We start from the raw sequence: 18494 nt of genomic DNA, 5'->3' as shown, positions 1-18494 counted from the left end.
CCAGCATGTTTTTCACTCAGCAGAGTTAAATTAAAAAAAACAGAACAAATGGGAGTTCCAGGGAGCTTTTATTGAGTTTAATTAACAAAATCAGGATTTTTCCATTCATCTTTTTTGCACTCACAACTCATGAAGCTCTTCACAAGTCAGTGCTGCAACACATACAAAGCCAGAGAAAACACATTCTCAACAAAATCTGAGCTCCACTGGAGAGTTTGCCAATTGCCAATTTAACAGAAAGCCAATTTTCCCCTCCCTCCCTTGACTGTTTTGAAGGACTAGACCATATTTGTTTGCTGGTTTACAGTTAGAATAGCAACCCCTTGTCCAGGGTCTACTGGATTATGACACTCCACTTGAATTGCAAATATTTTTTTTCTTGAAATAAAAGTTCCAGTTTCTTTCAATAAGGGGAACAGTGACTATTTTCTTCTCCTGACACCCCTTCCCCAAAATTACTGGTTAAAATACAGCAAGGCTGTATCTTAATAAAGACATCCCTACTCCCCTCCCCCCACCCCCCCCCTCCACTCCTCCCTAACTTGTCTACAGCAGAATTTAACAATGCTTCCACGCAGAGGCATTTTAGCAATGCAGTGATGAACTGAGCAAAGCCTACAGGATAATCTGCCAAAGCCTTCTTGTGAAGTTCAGATGCATGCTCTTTGGCCCAGAGACCTGGTTGATTACAAAGATAAACTGTGATTTGAAAAAGATGGACCAGAAGTTCACAGCAAGCAGAAAACTCCCTGCAGGGACTACAGTTGCCCAACCTCTACCATGGTAGCTGTACTGCTGGAGTCTCTGGGAACAAAATTCACTTTGTTCTCAGGAAGTAATGACCAGCAGCCCCAGCAGCATTATGAAGGTTCAGCATCAGGGCAAGAACCACCACAACAGCAGCTCAAGAGATGTGGCATAACAGCTCTGTAACCTCTCTTACAGAAACTGAGGCAAGACAGCTATCTGCTCAGGTTTGTGTCCTATCAGTCATTTGTAAAGAAAAAAGTGTTTGAAGCATTTTTAAATCCTTGGAGCAGACACCCTCCCCCCCATCCCAAATAAAAATAAACAGAAGATCAGAATGAGATGATTTGATACCACCATATAACACAACATGAATTCATGTTGAGCTTCCCTGTTCTTACCCACAAAAACAGTCACAGAGGGCAAGGAAAGATGCTCCCATCTCATTCTGGAAATTGAAACATGTATTTGAGACCAACCCACCCCCCTCCCTTTGGGAAAAGGCCTCCAGCAGCTACAGTGCCCACCTGACAGTGGACACCCAGAGACTGGCCTATAGGTTCTCTCAAGTGGCTGAAGATTTCTTCTTCACAGCCACCTCATCCAGTTGTGAAACTCCATTTCAGAGACTCAGAGTGACACTTTCAGACTTCCAACAAAAAAGGAATGCAGAACACATCAGGTCCTCATTCTCATCAACTTTGTCAGAGGAAGTATTTGACCTAGGGCTCATCACTGAAGGTTCTGACTAATCCATCTGTAAAGGCCGATAACCAGCAAAAACTGGAGCTCACAAGAAATCTCAGGAAGCCAAGATTTATACACACTCCTTACTCTTTGGTAGGGAACAAAACAACCAAGAAAACCCCAAACCAAAATAACCGAAAACAAACAAAAGCCCCAAACAAACAAACAAAAAGGGGAAGAAAAAACAACAAAAAAACCCCCAACAAAAAACAAAAAACCAAAAAAAACCACAAACAAACAAAAAACCCCACAAAAACAAAACCCCCCCCACACAAAATAAAAAACAAAACAAACAAACAAAAAAAATCAAAACTAGGATTATCCTAGTCTTCTGGAGCATCTTTCCATTTGCAAGATCGCATCTGTTTGAGATAGCCTACTAGCACCAAAAATAGGCTGCTTCTTCCTTGACAAGAAGCCACCTAAAAATGGTGCCCCCGATAGTTTAGGTAAGTGCCATTCCTCAATGAGAGGCCAATTTTAAAGTAATACTTTCAAAAATTCTGTGCTTCAAGAGGGACCATCAATGCATGGCACCAGGCTAACCTACCACAAATCCATGCAGAGCACACACACCCGACTTGACATCGCTATCCTGTTCTTGTTACATGTGCATGCCCTGGTGAGATACAAAATTTATTTACATTTTCATGTCTTTGTTGCATTAAAATGATCCCTCTTCTGTCTGGAAAATCATAAGCTGGCTGCAGTACAGGAGCAAGATTTTACTTTTGGTCAAAGTTACCACCCAGAAGTTCCCACCCCCCCCACCCCCAAAAAGCACCCCAAAACTGTTTACATTTAGTACCTGCCAGTCAGATATAAGCTATGTGGCTCACAGAGACCAAGCTCTTGAGTTTGTATTCTAGTGCAGCATTTGCTACAGTTATGGAGTCACTGCTGACAAAAAGAAGAAAAACATCCCGAACACAAAAACCTTTCAATCTTGTAAAGTTGTTGTCAGGAGGCACCTGGCTTCTATTTATGATCATCAGGGAAAGGAATGGCTAGTCCACCTTGCGATTTCAAACTATTTTACTCCAATTCAAAAAAAGGGTCAAAATGGGGAGAAATTAAGACAATTAAATCCTGCCTCAGAGGTAAGCAAGCATGGTGTGAGTGCAGCATCTGTATATGCAATAAATGACTGAGCAAAAGGGATTGCATTCACCCAGGTGCCTCCTGACAGTGGTGGTTAACAGGCTAAAAGGGATTTAAAAAAGAGTAATTTTTTTGATTTGTCTCACTCCTTTTGCCTGTAGATCAGGCCAAACATCAAGCATGTTGGGAGGGGCACAATTTAAAGCAACACTACTTGACCAGAAAGCACTTTTCAGCAATATACAATGTAAAATGACAGACAGCAACTCATGGCAAACAAGAGTAGTTGGCAAGCAGCTTCCTGCAGCTTCTGACATTAACAGGGGTTTGCCCTTACCTGCTCACAGTTCTGCACAGAGGCCACTCTGGGCAGAAAACGCAGCACTGCAGGAAGTGAATCAATTCCACAAAGCTCCAGAACTGTCAGTTTATGCACGCAAATTGGTTTTTTTATGGTCTCTCAAACCCAAATCCACACCTTACGCGTATACTGCTCAGCGACACCCACTGGATTTCCCTCACACCATGGTGGAACACAGGTCATGGACTCCTTCAGAGCTTGTCAAGTTCCTGAAGTTTCTAAAGGGGAAAATCAAAGAGCATCTCCCAAAAGGCTGAGCTATGGATTTGGAAGTCTTGGAGCCCCACAAGTGATCTCTTCCATACGAGCAGTACAGGACTGTTGCTAGCACCAGAGTAAATCCATCCTGACAAGGGACACTTGTGGTGGCCTGCAGTTCACAGAGGTCAGGGAACATCTCATTGTTTAGTGTTGCAGAAAACTGAGCCCCTCTCATCTTTAGCTGCTCCCATAATCAGTCTAATCCCTTTAACCTCAGCAACCTTCATCATAAAAGAAAAAGTTATATATGAACCCAAACAGAAAAAAAAATCATATTTACAAAGTTTGTACAATATACACATCTGATTTTCTATGGGACACACTGCACCAGAAGAAAGAGGGCCATGGCTCTGAAACAAGTCTACCTATCAAGTGCTGTAACTACTAATGAAGACTCATGGAAACCAGTCTTTAGTGTTCTGCTAGAGCACAGGGCTTTTCTTATGGCTCCTGCAAAGGATCACAGGCTACTCTTTCCTTCTGGAGCTATGATGCTGCACCTAATCAGCCCAGATTTTAGGTTGGTTTCATTTTAAATACAGATATTTACAGTTTGGGTGAACTGCAGATGCATATCAACTCCTCCAATTAAAAAAAAATTTAAAAAAAAATTTAAAAAGTTGGAAAACAAAAAAAAAAAGGAGTATTACCAGTAACCAATACATTTCACCTCCCAGCCCTGGGCTTGACTACATGGGAAGGAGGAGAAGGGGAAGAGAGGGGAACTTTGACCTCTGAAACCAAAAACAGATGTCGATTCCTTGGGCTGTGTTGGAAAGGTGATATTCTGAATGGTCTCATAGCATAAGGCACTTTGCACGAATAAGTAAGAAGCTCTTTAGCTTAAAAAATAGATGAGTAACCAGGGAGAAGTTGAAATGCACTCAGTCAATGGTTAAAGAATTTGAAATAGCAGACAAGCTCGTGTTCATCAAGATTCTTCTCTTTTCAGGGTTTCTCTTCTTCCCTTGCTGACCCTCCCACCCAAAGAAAACAAAATTTAAAACCAGCAGTTAGTGCAACTAATGTTCAATCAGCACACAGTGCAAACAAGTGGAAAAACAAAAAGACATTCCTCCTTTTATCTTCTTTCTTCCTTGCTGCCAAATTTAAAGAGAAAAAAAGGCCGAGCTCTTTTAGTCTTCATAGTTCCGAAATGAAAAGATGAAGAAAAACCCACAAAGAGAAGGGTATCCCCAAAGAAACGATGTGTCACAGATCTGGATCATAGGGCTTCACCTTCTGGCATGCGTAATCAAAGCCTAAAAAAAAAAAATGAAACAAAACAACAACAAAACCACCAAAATCAAACCAAACAAACAAAACAACCCCCCCAAAACCAAACAAATAAACAAAAAAAAAAAACAAACAACCAACCAAAGAAACCCCACAAACAAACAAAACCAGAAAAAAAGGCAGAAAAAAACCCCAATAAAACAAACAACCACAACACCCTCAGTTAAATCGGTTCTATACAAAACCAGAACACAAAGTGATGAATCACATACAGTAACTATGCAACAGCTCTCAAAAGGCAAAGGGCATATTGAACAGCTCAATACCAATTTCAGCTTTGTAGAAAGAGGTGCTGCTAAAGCCCTTCTGTACCTATGGAACATGACTACCTCCTGGTTTCTTGTATTTTAGGAAGCAGCAAACTGCTCCTGGGCAAGGTCCCAGCATTGCCCTTAGGAAGCTAAGTTCCACATTCATTAACTGCTACCATCCAAGAGCCTGTTCCACATTCATTACCTGTTTTGTATTCTATTTATTTATAGACATGGAGAAGGTTCAATCATCAAAGCAGAAGCTTTCAAGTCAGCTTGGTATGACTATCTAGGGCTATCCTTGGATGACTTCAAAGAAGGAACCATAGGTTCATTTTAACGCTATCAAGCAGTCTGCTTCTATAGCCACTTTTTTATCTTTGGTCATCTGAAAAGAATTTCAGCAGCTTCACTGGTATTGTCTTTCTAATTCCTGACCTCTGAGAAGAGTACACATAAGAATGATTTTCAGCCTAAACTGTATGGTGATGGATCTTGCATGACATCTTAACTCAGGTCAGATCATCATCCTGCAGCCAATTTAACTTGACTGCAGTCCAGGGCAAGTCATCTTCCTATGAAAGGACTTAACTCAGCAGCTTTTCCTGAGACAATGATCAGAGAGGGAGCACTTAGATGAGTCTCCAACAGTGAAACGTCATTTTCTGTTGAAACTACGTAGACGACCTCAAGTGGTAACAAAGATGAATTACAGTTCACTCCCTACTTGGTTCACTTCCAAGAATTCTATGAACCAAAGGATACAAAAGAGGCAGCATCTTTTGCTTGAACCTGGTCCTTCTGGCTGGTGAGGTGCTTACTCTTTGGTTGATGCTCTGTTCTCAACGCTATCCATTTTATCTCCTCACCTTTTTGAGGACTACTTTCCTCTCTGCCCCTCACCAATTTCTCATTTCAGCTTAGCAATACAGAAAGACCTCATTAGGCTACTAGTACTCCATCAACCATTTGCCACTCCCCCTTTTCCCCATTTTTGATCTCCTTAGCACATGGTTAGCATTTCAATCAAAACAACTAAAAAAATACTCATCCCTCCCCTCCCACCTTCAGCACATCCATGGAATTTCTTGCACTGACATTCTATTTCAAACCTGGGTTTTCACATTCAGAGCTTTTTCATCACATCAGTTTCCCTCTTCCCCTGAGGTAACACCAACACATCAACAACATTCCTTCATTCAACACATCACTATTCATCAAGGCACTTACATACCTGCATGTTTACTGTTTCTCATCTTCTACAGGTTCACTGTGGTATTCTGCCACATACAAGCTCTTGTCGATGTTGCTTGGTATGGGTTTAATTTCAGTTCCCAACTGCTCCTCAATACTTTTCAGGTTGAATCGATCATCATAGGTGATTAAGTTGATGGCCAGGCCAAGATGACCAAAGCGACCTTGACAAAAAAACAAAAACACACACCTAAACTGAACTGAGTTAACATGGGGTTGTCAGAAAAAAAGTCTGCAGACGGTGAAGTTAGTATCATTCTGTGATGTTAAAAACAATCCAGCCACACCTTTCACATCAGTTTTTGGTAAGGAGTTCTGTAGTGCTGTAGGAGTAAAACTCAGGAGGTTCAAAATGCTCTGACCAAAGCTCCAGGATAATCACCATCAAAAAGTCTTCCAGAGCTCTTGAACAAGCCTGAACTATAAAGTTCAACTACACTGAGTTCCTTTGTTTTTTGCCTTTCTTCAGGGCCTATTCTGCTGATTCCCAGACAGTAGAAACATATCTCAAAACACACGCAGAAGAAAGACACATACATCTCTAGGCTTGAGACACTCTGAAGCTGAGATTTTAGTAGAGAATTTTCCCAAACTGCAAACAGAGGCAATAGTAAGTCTCCTGAGATAAAAGCAAGATATGCCTCTTTTTTTTCCCCCATTAGATTGTTCAGGCCAGTTTCAAGAGAACAGCCCTTTATTCAGATAATATCCTCAGCGAGGATAGCCATCTGAAATGATACCCAAAAATAAATTTGTCAGAAAAATCAAAGCTACCTAAGGTAATTCTCAAATATAGTAATAAAAAACCAAAAGCCAATTCAAGGCTAAAAAGCATCACAGTCATCAGCAAAGTTGTACCTAAAACAGGTTTTTCCTCTCACCTGATCTGCCAATGCGATGAAGATAAGTTTCTGCCAGCTTTGGGAAATCAAAATTTATCACCACATTCACAGCCTGGATATCAATACCTCGGGTAAACAGATCTGAAAGACAATCCAGATCACAAAGAAAGTTAATTTCAATGAGCTCAAACGCTGAGAGTATTTAGGGTGTAAAGATTAACAGTGATTAACATTGCTTTGCACTAGTTTCCAAATATAAGCTTTCCTTGTATTAAAGGAGTTTACATACAATCCTGTTACAGCTTCCTCTTGCTCTGTATACCTTGTAAACATGAATAACCTAAGAAGAAAAACCAAAACCACCAGATCTGCACATCTACACAGAAAAAATAACCACAAAGCTATTTTTTTCCACATTACACTATTTCAGAGCAGTTCTTCTCAAGCATCTCTTCACACAGAATTGTGCACTGCCAGTGTCACAACAGACTTGTGACCTGAACTACATTCCATCACCTCAACTACTTCTATTCTGCTTCCAGCAATTTTTAAGATGGCCCAGACATATGTAGTGATAGCAGACACTGCCAGGTATTGCCATAAGCAGGCCATATAACAAAGAACTCAGATCATACACAGGCCAGTCAAAACTACAGAAGAATTTAGAAAAAGTGAGCTATAAACACTTAAAAGAATCAGCAAAACTTCACATGACCATAGTCACAGCTGTACTGATATATCATACAGTTTATGACCCAGCAATTCAGGGAACCCTCACACATGAAAATAAAAAGAAAATTTTACTGCAATAGTGTTATTTGTTGGCAAGCTGCACCTTCACAAAAGACAAAATTCCTCATGCCTAAAGGAGTGCTGCGCCCTGCTAACATGTAGGCTTGACAAAGAGACATCTTACTAAAACATCTTGTTTTGGATCAGCTAACTGATTGTAGATCAGCTAACTATTGTAGATCAGCTAACCGATCTACAATACTGGGATAATGCACTTTCTATCATAAACTTTACAAACAGGAAAATGTTTAGGAACTCTCACCAGTGCAAACGAGATTGCGGCACAAGCCATTTCGGAAATCATGGAATACACGATTGCGGTGCTCCTGGAAATACATACATTATAAACAAAGAGAAACAAAAAACCAAAACCCACAAACCAACTAGCTGTTACTTTTAGGTATATTCCAGCAACTAACACCCAACTTCAATCGCGTACATTTCTCCCCCTTGTCGTTAGAGAACAGCTGAGTTGAAACAAGATGCCAGTACAAATTTTTTAGCACTTCTTACCATATATTCTAAAGAACTAACTCTAGAGAGTCTTAATCCCATTTCTCAACAAAGGCAATTAACTTACTGTGGTTTAAAATCTCCTATGGTGGCATCCAAACCATCTCAAAAAAGGACTATCTAAAGTTAAAATCACCTGAAATCAATCAGGGAAGTTAAACTGGTATTTTGACTGTTCTCTTTCTCCAGCCCGGCCCCCTTGCCAAATTTCAAATGTTTGACTCACTCCCTCAAAACTGAAGCTGGTAGTAACTTTCCCGATAGTAACTTTCCTTTCCTTTAACAGAATTAGGGGTGGGATGAGTCAGTTTTCTGTGAAGACTCTCCCCTCACAAACACCTCACTTTGGGCTACACTAAGATTAAGTAATATCACTGTTGAGTGAAATTTAGAGAGGGAATGAACAAGCTGAAGCATTCTGCAAAAACATAGATGCACTTATCCAAAAAGATCATCTACTGACTGATCAAAAGCATACAAAAATCAAACATCAAGAAACCCACTTCCATATCTCTCTGTTCTCAATAACATCACCACTTCTGTTTCTGCCCAATTATTGCTCTGCATCTGCCCCATGAGCAGCAAGCTGTACTAGTTTACATATAAAATTTTAAAAAAATGTTTCAAAGTAAGCCTGTTCTACACGCATCACTTCAGCCTTCTGACATCTCTTAATAGTCTGAAGCTAGAGGAAGTATTGTACAGGAGCTACTGTACAATTAACAGAAACCCCTCTGCACCAGCAGAGCTGCAATCGCATTTTTTACCAGCAACACCACGGCCACAAGTGTACAGTTACCATACACTAGCCACAGCTATCACCAAGAGGTTTGATCCAATCCATCGCCTCAACTTCTCAGATTCCCCTGCAGTCACAGTGCAAGATTACTGTTTGCAAAGCCACAGAGGGCACTCAATGGGCTACGTACTGTGGTTTTTGTAATTTAATTCAGGCCCGTTTTCATCTGAGTTAGTTACACTGTGTGCTCTACCCTGGCTCCCCGTGCTGCCAAAGCAAGGCAGCAGCACTAAGAACTGTGCCTTCTGGCTGCAGTTTGTGCTTACACTGGGACTAATTACCCTCACATGAAGTAGTAAAATACCAACTGGACACATACACTGAATAGTCCAGAAAGAGAGCTGGGATGGGGGAAGGTTGGAAGTGGGTATCTAAAACCAAAGCTATAGCAAAGCAATACATGTTTCAGTTTATGAAGAACATGCCAATTTAAAGCAAGCATGAGACTTAGTTCAGCTGTTCAGTAAAGCCTGAGGTGCGGTGGAAAAGACTTCATACTCACCTGCCTCATTTTAGCATGGATATAAAAGCAGGAATAGCCCAGTTGGGAGATCTTTTTGGCTAGCAATTCAACCCGTTGAGAGGAGTTGCAGAAAATGATCGACTGGTTAATCTGGAGCTGAACATATGAACAGTATTCTCAATAAATGCAGCATTTTACTAACAGAGGGTCCCAGACACGTCTAAATCCCATGCTCATACGGCAAGTATGCTGCTGGTAATTTACATCAGATATATTTTTGTATAGGAAGGGAAACAATTAAGAAAGTTCTCTAACACAGAGATGCTGGACCAGAAGCATGCATTTTTAGCCTTAGATACATAGCACATTTTGACAAAGAACTTTCATTAGGCTGCCTTTAAAATACTCAGCCTTATTTATGATCCCAAAAGAGAAAAAGCTTCTGGTATGTTCCCGACACAGCCCTGCTTCTTACCCTGGAAAAGAGTGTATTGAGGCAGTGCACTTTCTGACGCTCAGTGACATAGGCATAGTACTGAGTAACTCCCTTCAAGGTCAGCTCCTCCATCAAATTTATCTCATAGGGTTTCTGCAAATGGGAATTCTGAAAAATAAAGATATTCATAAAGCAGGCAGATCTACGTGCAAAAGAATGTATGTAGTTCCCACTCTACACCACATTTAACTTCCTCCAAGGCAAGGATGCACTACTTAGCCACTCACTCTTCATGCTATGCTGAAAACAGGGTGGGTAAATTTTCACAATTACTTATATATCCGAGGTGACTAAGCAGGCCAAACAGGAGCACCCTCCACAAGCAAATCCAAACAGATGATGTAACTAATATACAAAGTAGAAAATAGCACCTTATTGGCATACACCTTTAATGCAACTGCAGGTCAAAAACTGCTTTTAAACTTCTGCCCTAGACTTAGGCTGATTTAGGTTAAACCTGTGAAGTTTAGATGTATTTAAAATACCAAACACTAACAGCTATGCACCACTTATCCACACCCTTCCTGCACAATGTCACCACCATCATCATACCTACAGGGACACATCTCCACTCACCATGAACTTCTGCACACTCAAAGGAAAAGTGGCTGAGTAGAGCAAAATCTGTCTGTTTTTAGGTAGCGTGAGGATTATGTCTTCCATTATTTGAACAAAATCTTGAGACAGCAACTTATCTGCCTGTAACAACAGAAGTAATAAACAGCAAGTTAAAATAATGGCGTAAGGTTTTAGCCTTTTGGTAGCTACACATTTGGGGGAAGGAAAAAAACCAGTTACCAAGGCTCCTACCAGAGCCATCCAAGAGCTTTCAAACTACATTTTCACTCAGAAGCTTGTATGCTATTAGATGTTCATAAGTCAATTTTATATACATTTATATATATGGTAAGCACAGCTGACTCAAACAGAAACCAAATGAAATGCATTCCTTTGTTGCAGAATAGACTTACTCTATTCTTCAGCATCAGCTAAGACAGGAAAGGCTAATCTTCCTAGGCTGTTTTCTTAGAAGATTTACATGCAAAAAATTCCTACTGTCAAAACAGTTTCTCAAAAATACTCAGAAATGGAGGAGACTTTACAATGTCTCTAAGCAAGTTTGAATCACTGCTGTGCACCAAAAGGACACACTGAGACACATCATTCCTTTAACTTGGTGTTAAAATCCCAGAACATTTAACATAAGCAACTTGCCTCATCCAATACTATCATCTGGACATGCTCAACTTTTGCTACTCCTTTCTTGATGAGATCGAGAATTCTCCCAGGGGTAGCTATCACCACATGCACTGTAAGGTTAGAAGAGAGAGAGAAGAAAAAAAAACAAAAAAAACCAAAAAAAAACAAAAAAAAAAAAAAAAACAAAAAAAAACCAAAACAACAAAAAAAAAACAAAAAACAAAAAAAAAAAAAAAACCAAAACAAAAAAAAAAAAAAAAAACAAAAAAAAAAAAAAAACCAAAACAAAAAAAAAAAAAAAAAAAAAAAAAAAAAAAACCACAATGTTAAGATGATTAAAACTGTCTTTCCTTCCAGTATTCATGGCCATGTTTCACATGAACACTTTGGAAGAATGACAACAGTATACAAACACCAAAAAAGACGCTGTAGTCTGTTCTGTAAACAGGCAAATAGTAACAAGCAAAAATTCCACGACCCCATTGCAAAAGCCACAAAGAAACAGCAACCTTAGTATAGCTAAAGTGCTCTGACCTGTATCATCAAGTCTCATTATGTCATCTCGCAAATTGGTTCCTCCCGTTGTTGCCATCACTTTGGCACCTCCCATGTGCTTGCTGACTTGGATACAGATTTGACTGACCTGCAGGGCTAGTTCACGGGTGGGAACAATCACCATTGCTAGAAGTTAAAAACATCACTGTGAGTTACTAGTAACACCCTGTATCTTAAAAACTCATCCTCAGAGGAGACAGAGACTTCATGTAAAACAATGAAAAGCAGAGTGTAGGAATTCCAGTCCAGGTATCCCGAACAAGACCTAGGAAATGCTTTTGACAAGGCAAATTCCATGCAAGGGTTCTCCAGTCTTTGATGCACCCATTGCACAAATATCCCAGGCAGCATGCTTACTTATTATTCCACATTCACTTTCCAGGGCAAGACAGAAAAGTCTACAAGCCTTCTTCTATTTGAACCTTTTGAAAACAACTGTGGGACTTTGCAAATTACACCTCCCCATCATCACTCCCCATTAGCTTTCTCTGGAAGTACAAGCAGGTAACATACACTGCCCAATTTCATTAACCAGTTTTAGATTCAAGTCTCTAATGTAGTGACTGACACCATTATCTGGCAACAGCTAAATGTGATCCACCTCAACTGACCTTGTATATTGTCCTTCTTTAAGTCTAGCCGTTCAAGTAAAGGAATGAGGTAGGCTCCACTCTTGCCTGTTCCATTTTTTGCTCTAGCCAAGATATCCCTACCAGATAAAGCAATGGGGATGCTCTCCTCCTGAAATGCAAGGACAGAAAGTGCATGAGCAATTAATCATAAGTCATGTTTCACTGAAGAGGCTGACCAAATTTGACTCCCCTCACTAACAATACCACATGAAAGCTGACTGCTTCATGACCATTATTATTACTATCCTGCAACTACAAGCATGACAGACTCATAACAGGAAGAAGTTAAACCCATCAGTAAAGAGTTCCCCAGCACTTCCCACCTAGAAGTCCTTATCTTGCCTGATCATAAGAAAGGGACCAGGTACCACAGGTAAACCCATACTAACACATTAGGAAAATAGTGAAAAGTTGGGAAAACAAAAAGTGAAGAGACAGTGACAGTCACTAGCAAACTCCTCCTAAGGAAAAAGATTCCCCCCTTAATCTGAGCATTAGAACCACCTCAGTCCATGTGATTCCAGCCTCTATATTCCTGTGATATACTTCTCAAAATCTTCAGCCATCCAAACACAGGCCCCGTGTATTTTAATTTCACTACCTTTTTCAGCAACCTCTAAAGAAATCTCATCCTTTTGGAAAAGTGGCATAATTAGAATCTGTTTATAAACAAAGCAAGCCATAGTTTTCTCATGCCTTAAAGAGACAAGGTGGTAGAGCTGTGTCAGTGATAAACCTTGAGAGACCATTTAAAAGATAATTCAACCTTCCACCCCCTGAAGTTTACACATGAACAGTTCTTAATAGTACAAGCCTTAGAAGTAAAAGAAAGATGGAGGTACAGAAAAGTAAACTTGCTAAGATATTATTCTCTCTCCTACAGTCTTCATTACTCTTCTTCCACAAGACTACAATAGAAAGAGCCAACACTGTGATAAAGCCATAATTATATTTTTAACAACTAAAGGTACATAGCCAATGGTAACTCAGTTTTGGAAAATTTATAGAACAGACCTCTGGGACTACTTATGTGAAAGCACTGTTACTGAATAGAGAATTGTCAAATTAACAACTCCAGCATGAAAAGGAAAATCCAAGTTAAATGTCTCAAAAGAGTAAGGCAGTCCCATCACTAAGTCACTCAAGGATTGACTTAGTGATTTAGTTGGGGGTTGGAAATTCTTGCTTTTCCCAAGGGACACCAAGTTCTTTCGTTCACAGCTTCAATTTTCCCCAATGATGGCATAAGTATTGGACATTAAGGCATAAGAACGTCAATACATTTACAGAAGTTAAAAGCAGCATCTAAGTAGTCTGTTTGAAAACAACCTGAATAGGAGATGGTTTTTCCCAGCCCATTTCAAAAATTCCCATCAGCAACTCCCGTTTCAAACAGTAATCTTCAAACTCATTTCCTTTTGTGGAGGTCACGTCCTGAATAATCAAAAAAAACAAGCACATCCATAAGATCAGGTCATACAACCTGCAGCTGTTAATTTGATCTGAAATTGCCTGTACAGGAACACCACGAATTACTACACAAGAGTTCCCATTAAGTCATACAGCGGCAAAGGAAACATTGGCTTTCTCAGAGCCAAACACAGCTCCTGAGTGTATACAGTGACACCTTCCCATCTGCCTCACATGAAGCAGAGGCTGCCTGTGTCATGTTATAATACTAATAAAGTAAGAAATCCACAGTGAACTCCATTTTTGAGCTTTCCAAGAACAGCATCACTCACAAGCAGCTGAGAGAACAAATTAATTCTTCATTTAGAACAGCAGGAGCTGCACTACTTTTTAGCCTTCACTCAGGACAGTATTTTACCACTGCAATCTCTCCCACAAATTTTATTTAATATTTATTCCTACAATTCAATCATCCTTACCGAAGTTTTGATTCTCAAATCCTTTGGAGGGAGTTTTAAAGTCTTCTTCCAGTCATCACCAGGTCTATAGCAAAATAAAATGAAAACAGATTTTTAAATAATGAATATTTTGATTTTGCACTTTTTTTTCTTAGATATAGTGATGAACATATTATATTTTCACCTCCTCAAAGCTAAAAGCGCCTACACATATGAGCTCAAATCTTTTCTGAGCTAAGCAGGATGTAACAGGCAAAAAACTGTAAACAGACAAAAATCACCTGTCTGCCAAACAAGTCTGAGAAATCTTTATCCAGTCATGATTCAGGTCCCATTTTTAGGGCACTGAATCAAACAACAGAACAGATATAAAACTGAGGACTTACTTAGTCACATAACAGAAACTAGCTATAATAAACCCACACAACAATATTTCATGACTTGAAAGAAAAATTCTCTTGCTCAAGGAAGATCCATTCTTAACCCCCAAGTAAAGTGAAAAGGTAAAAAATGCTTCTGGTGAAAAAACTTAGTAAGCAATCACTCCACTTATTGACCAAACTTCATTTTCTCTCTGTGAGATTTAGATACCCATCCTCTCTTGAAAGTCACTGTAGAGTGGAGAGAAAGTCTTTCTTGTCACCAGTCCCAGGAAGTTATGCGTGAATTGTGATGAGTTTAATTCACAACATTCATTAGAGTAACCACGTAATACATTTTAAAAAAAGAGGGGGAGGGAGCAGGTTAGGCAGATTTTAAGAACCTGAGTGCTCCATCCCACTTTCTCTGAGGAGAGCTGGCACTTCCTTCACAAATAACTGACAAAATAAAATAAAAGCCAGTGCTGTTCAGGAGGAGGAGGATCCATGGGGGGGAAAAAACCCAAAAAAAAACACAATAAAGGAAAGCAACACATTACCACACTGTCCAAGTATTTTACACCTTTTAGAAATTCCAATCAGCACACTTCCAAAACTAGCTGGATGGGGAGCAGGATATCACAGTGGGACTGTATCCTCTCAGCTCAGCCTTTGATAAATTAAAGCCAGAGCATTACAATGAGAAGATCAGGTACTACTATTCCAGATCCGTGACAAAAGATAAATGACTTTAAAGCATTTCTCACCACGGGAAAGAACTAGAACTGCAACAAACTGAAAGGCGTAAACAATTAGACTGAGACCAGGTGGCATTTCCTTCTCAGTCTTAAACGTCAGTTCAGTTCCTTTTCACTCCTATACTTCCCTCTTGCACCAAGAGCAAAAAACACAGGATTCTAAAGCTAGGCTACCTCTGACAGTGGCTCACACTCAGAAAAGCACAGCATCAAACTGGATTTTCACAATAGTAACTGCTGGAGAGAAGCTTGCACATGGAAATACAGCTTTTTTTGTAAGGTACATGACAGGACACTTCTAACCACCCATGTGACAAAACAACAGAAGACAGTGTTTTCCAAGCAGGAATCCAAGAATGCTTTCCCATACACAACTTTTAAACATTCCTTTCACAGGCAGCCAATACAAATACTTACTTAATAGCGGTGGTCATACTCTGTGCTTGCTGTTGAGTGCCATTATTGATTGTGCTGGCATTTTTCAGCTGGTTCATCTGTTGCTGAGTTTGTGTGCCTCCACCTCCTGGGCCCCCGCTGGGTTTTACAGGGCCTCTCAACTGCCCATTCTGACTGGATAGACCCATTATAACAGGGTTCTCTGTTCTGGCCGTGCTCATGCTTTTATCTTTAAAGATGTCTTTTTAGACTTCAAAACTTTGAAAGTCAGTACAGAAACTGTAATAACAGTTTATTAGACTCTCCAAAATGAAGAGATAAATAAGTCTTGCTCAATATATGAGTCCTTTATTGCAATGCAGGCAAGCACCTGTAAGTCACTCAAAAGTAAAGCAGTAACTTGCTCTGATGCACTGTGGAACAACTTTTTTTTAAAAAAAGCCCTCTATTGAAGTTCAGTTATATCACAATTCACTTGCTTCAATCTGAAAGAGAAGCAGACAATAACAATTAGTATGTGGATTTTTGTCTATGCAAATCACATCAATGTACTCCTGTATTTTAGAAAAATTTCTTCCCAGGCGATGTGCAACAACAGTACTTGCTTTTTTGTTTCCTCAGTGATAATTATAAAGACATTCATCAAACTTTTTTTGCCTTTCTAGAAAGTGTTGCCTAACATCTTCAGACACCAAAGAAAACTTCCCAAACAGTTGTGCTTTCAGCGACCTTCCACTACCTATCCCCTCACATAAAGTAACCATTAAGTGTATCAATTGCTTTGATGGCTCCTCAATTCCCCCACAAATTCCCCCACTTCCAGGATGCAGCCAACCAGCCCTAAAACATGAAAAATATTATGCATAAGTTTGTGACGAGAAGCAAGACTACCACAGGGAGTGGACATTCCAGTTAGAACTGACAAAACCCTTACATTACACTGATTGCCCTGCTCGGTTTGAATGGGAAATATAGATTATGCAAACCCAAAAGAACAGCTTACACTCCTCCAACCCAAAATGCTAGCTCAACCAGCTTACCCCCAGTTTTCAACCGGGTATTGATTTAAGGCTATTCAGAAGAGTGACGAAACACCATTATGCTGAATTGAGAGCAGCTGCCTCTTTGAGTCGGAGTGACTGAGCTTGAACTGAGGCAGTAACACTGCTGGTCATGCAGCTTCCTGCTTGTGATCTTACCTTCCTGCTGTCAGCGACAACTTATGTGGTTCTTGGAAGATAACATTTCATACACATGACTTAATATTGACTCTGTATGTAACAGAAAGGTTGCAAAACTGTGGAAAGACAATACAAAGTCTGCCCCTTACATAAAGCAAGCATGGACCAGAGCTAAAGGCTCCTTACAATGGTACCAGGGAGACAAAATGTCCCTAGTCCAAAATCTGTTGAAACAAAATCGTTTGGCTCGCCTTGAGCATCTGCATCTTGGGAAAATACAAAGGGAAGACCAGAAGACTACTGCTTCCTAACCTCGGCATTCACAACAAAATGCATGTTTTCCCGGTGAATAAAAAGGCACATTGAAGAGCATTTCAAGAGAGTGGAAAAGGAATTCAGACTTCCCAAGTGTTTTAAGGTGTGTCAGTGCTGGCTTCCAGCAAAATTTTAAAGTTTGCGATACTAGGATTTTCTGCTAGTTAACTTTCAAGGCATCTTCGAAAAGGTACTTCTCTTGCCCATTAACTTCGTAAAAACCAGAGGAGTTGCGAAGGTAGCCAGAGACGCCAATGAGGCCCGACTACTAACGCCGAGAAGTTCTCCAATAGCGAAGGAAATGAAACCTCCGTCCCTTGTGCCCACACGCTCGTAATTATCTTTTAGAAGAACACAAGTTTAAAAAAACCCGCAAGTCTCACGGAACCCAAAAAAATCTCCCTGTTCCGATAAAAGAGACGCCACCATTTCGCAAACCAGCGGACTGAAAAAAAAGGGCCTCCATCGCATATCTCTGCTCTCCGGGCGCGGGCGGACGGCCGGGGCATCAGCTCCGGACCTCTTCCATTCCATCGGCTAGGCCCGGCACAAAGGGAGCCCTCGAGGTGCTCAGTGTGCCCGATGAGCCCGGGCCGCAGTGCGGAGCCCCGGGGCAGAGCGGTGGGCCCGGCGCCGCCCGCCAATCGCAGCTGCGCCACACCAACACCTCCCGCCCGCGAACAATGGAGCGGCCGCAGTTTGCCGCCTGAGCCGGCGAGGAGAGAGAGCTGCTCGGGGCCCGCCCCGCCCCCGCGGTCCCTCGGTCCCGCCGCTCCCGGTGCGCCCAGGCCCGATCCGGCCGTCCCCGCCCCGCCCGCGGCGCCGCCAGGCCCCGCTCAGGCCCGCGCTCTCGCCGCAGGCCGCGAGGCGCGGCCCGCCAGCAGCGGCCCCCTCGCCCTGCTCCCACGGAGCCATGCCCGCCCTGGCCCGTCCTCACCGCCACCAGCCGCGCTCCCCCTCGCCCAGGTACAAAATCCTCTCGCTCCCCCGGTGCCTTGTTATGGCGACTCGACGCTCCAAGATGGCGGCTTCCTCCTTCCTCCTGTGCGCCCTCCCCCTCCCGGCGGGCGGCACCGGCCCGCCCCATACGCATCACGTACGTACGTACGTACGTTCGGCGTGCGCCACGCGTTACGTCCCGCCCAGCGTGCGGCTGCCCGCGTGACCGCGCTGGCCGCTCGCGCTGCTCCCTTAGAGCTGCCCCTCCCCTTTGAACCTGGAAACGTAACGGGGCTTCGCTATGTGCCCATTAAAACAACACAAACGTAACAATGAGGGACTGAGCCACAGCTGTAGGAGTCGTAACC

General features: G+C 41.5%; 1 protein-coding gene across 2 annotated transcripts; it reads right to left on the bottom strand.

The window, feature by feature from the left end:
• Positions 1 to 49: 49 nt before the first annotated feature.
• Positions 50 to 18279, bottom strand: DDX6 (DEAD-box helicase 6). Of its 2 annotated transcripts, none has more exons than XM_054647383.2 (14): positions 18125 to 18279; positions 15713 to 16176; positions 14200 to 14263; positions 13640 to 13744; positions 12290 to 12419; positions 11658 to 11804; positions 11135 to 11233; positions 10500 to 10618; positions 9903 to 10031; positions 9467 to 9583; positions 7915 to 7978; positions 6900 to 7001; positions 5999 to 6182; positions 50 to 4479 (listed from the first exon to the last, which is right to left on the bottom strand). In XM_054647383.2, the coding sequence occupies exons 2-13, from the start codon at positions 15910 to 15912 to the stop codon at positions 6007 to 6009; spliced, it is 1452 nt and encodes a 483-aa protein (XP_054503358.1). In that variant the 5' UTR covers positions 15913 to 16176; positions 18125 to 18279; the 3' UTR covers positions 50 to 4479; positions 5999 to 6006. The 2 variants fall into 2 exon arrangements, with proteins under 2 accessions (XP_054503358.1, XP_077046122.1); XM_077190007.1 differs by having other exon boundaries at positions 18128 to 18264.
• Positions 18280 to 18494: the final 215 nt, after the last annotated feature.

This window comes from Agelaius phoeniceus, chromosome 23 (genome assembly GCF_051311805.1).
Source record: "Agelaius phoeniceus isolate bAgePho1 chromosome 23, bAgePho1.hap1, whole genome shotgun sequence".
NCBI lineage: Eukaryota > Metazoa > Chordata > Aves > Passeriformes > Icteridae > Agelaius > Agelaius phoeniceus.
This window is presented reverse-complemented; position numbering and strand designations above follow the sequence as displayed.

Excerpts from the sequence above, each read along its gene's own strand:
- DDX6 (XM_054647383.2), bottom strand. The coding sequence starts at position 15,912 with ATGAGCACGGCCAGAACAGAGAACCCTGTTATAATGGGTCTATCCAGT. Across the intron at positions 10,032-10,499 it reads TGAGTGTGCAGAAGTTCATG|AATTCCCATTTGCAGAAACC; the intron begins GTGAGTGGAGAT and ends TTTATTTTTCAG. Across the intron at positions 6,183-6,899 it reads TCATCGCATTGGCAGATCAG|GTCGCTTTGGTCATCTTGGC; the intron begins GTGAGAGGAAAA and ends TTTTTTGTCAAG.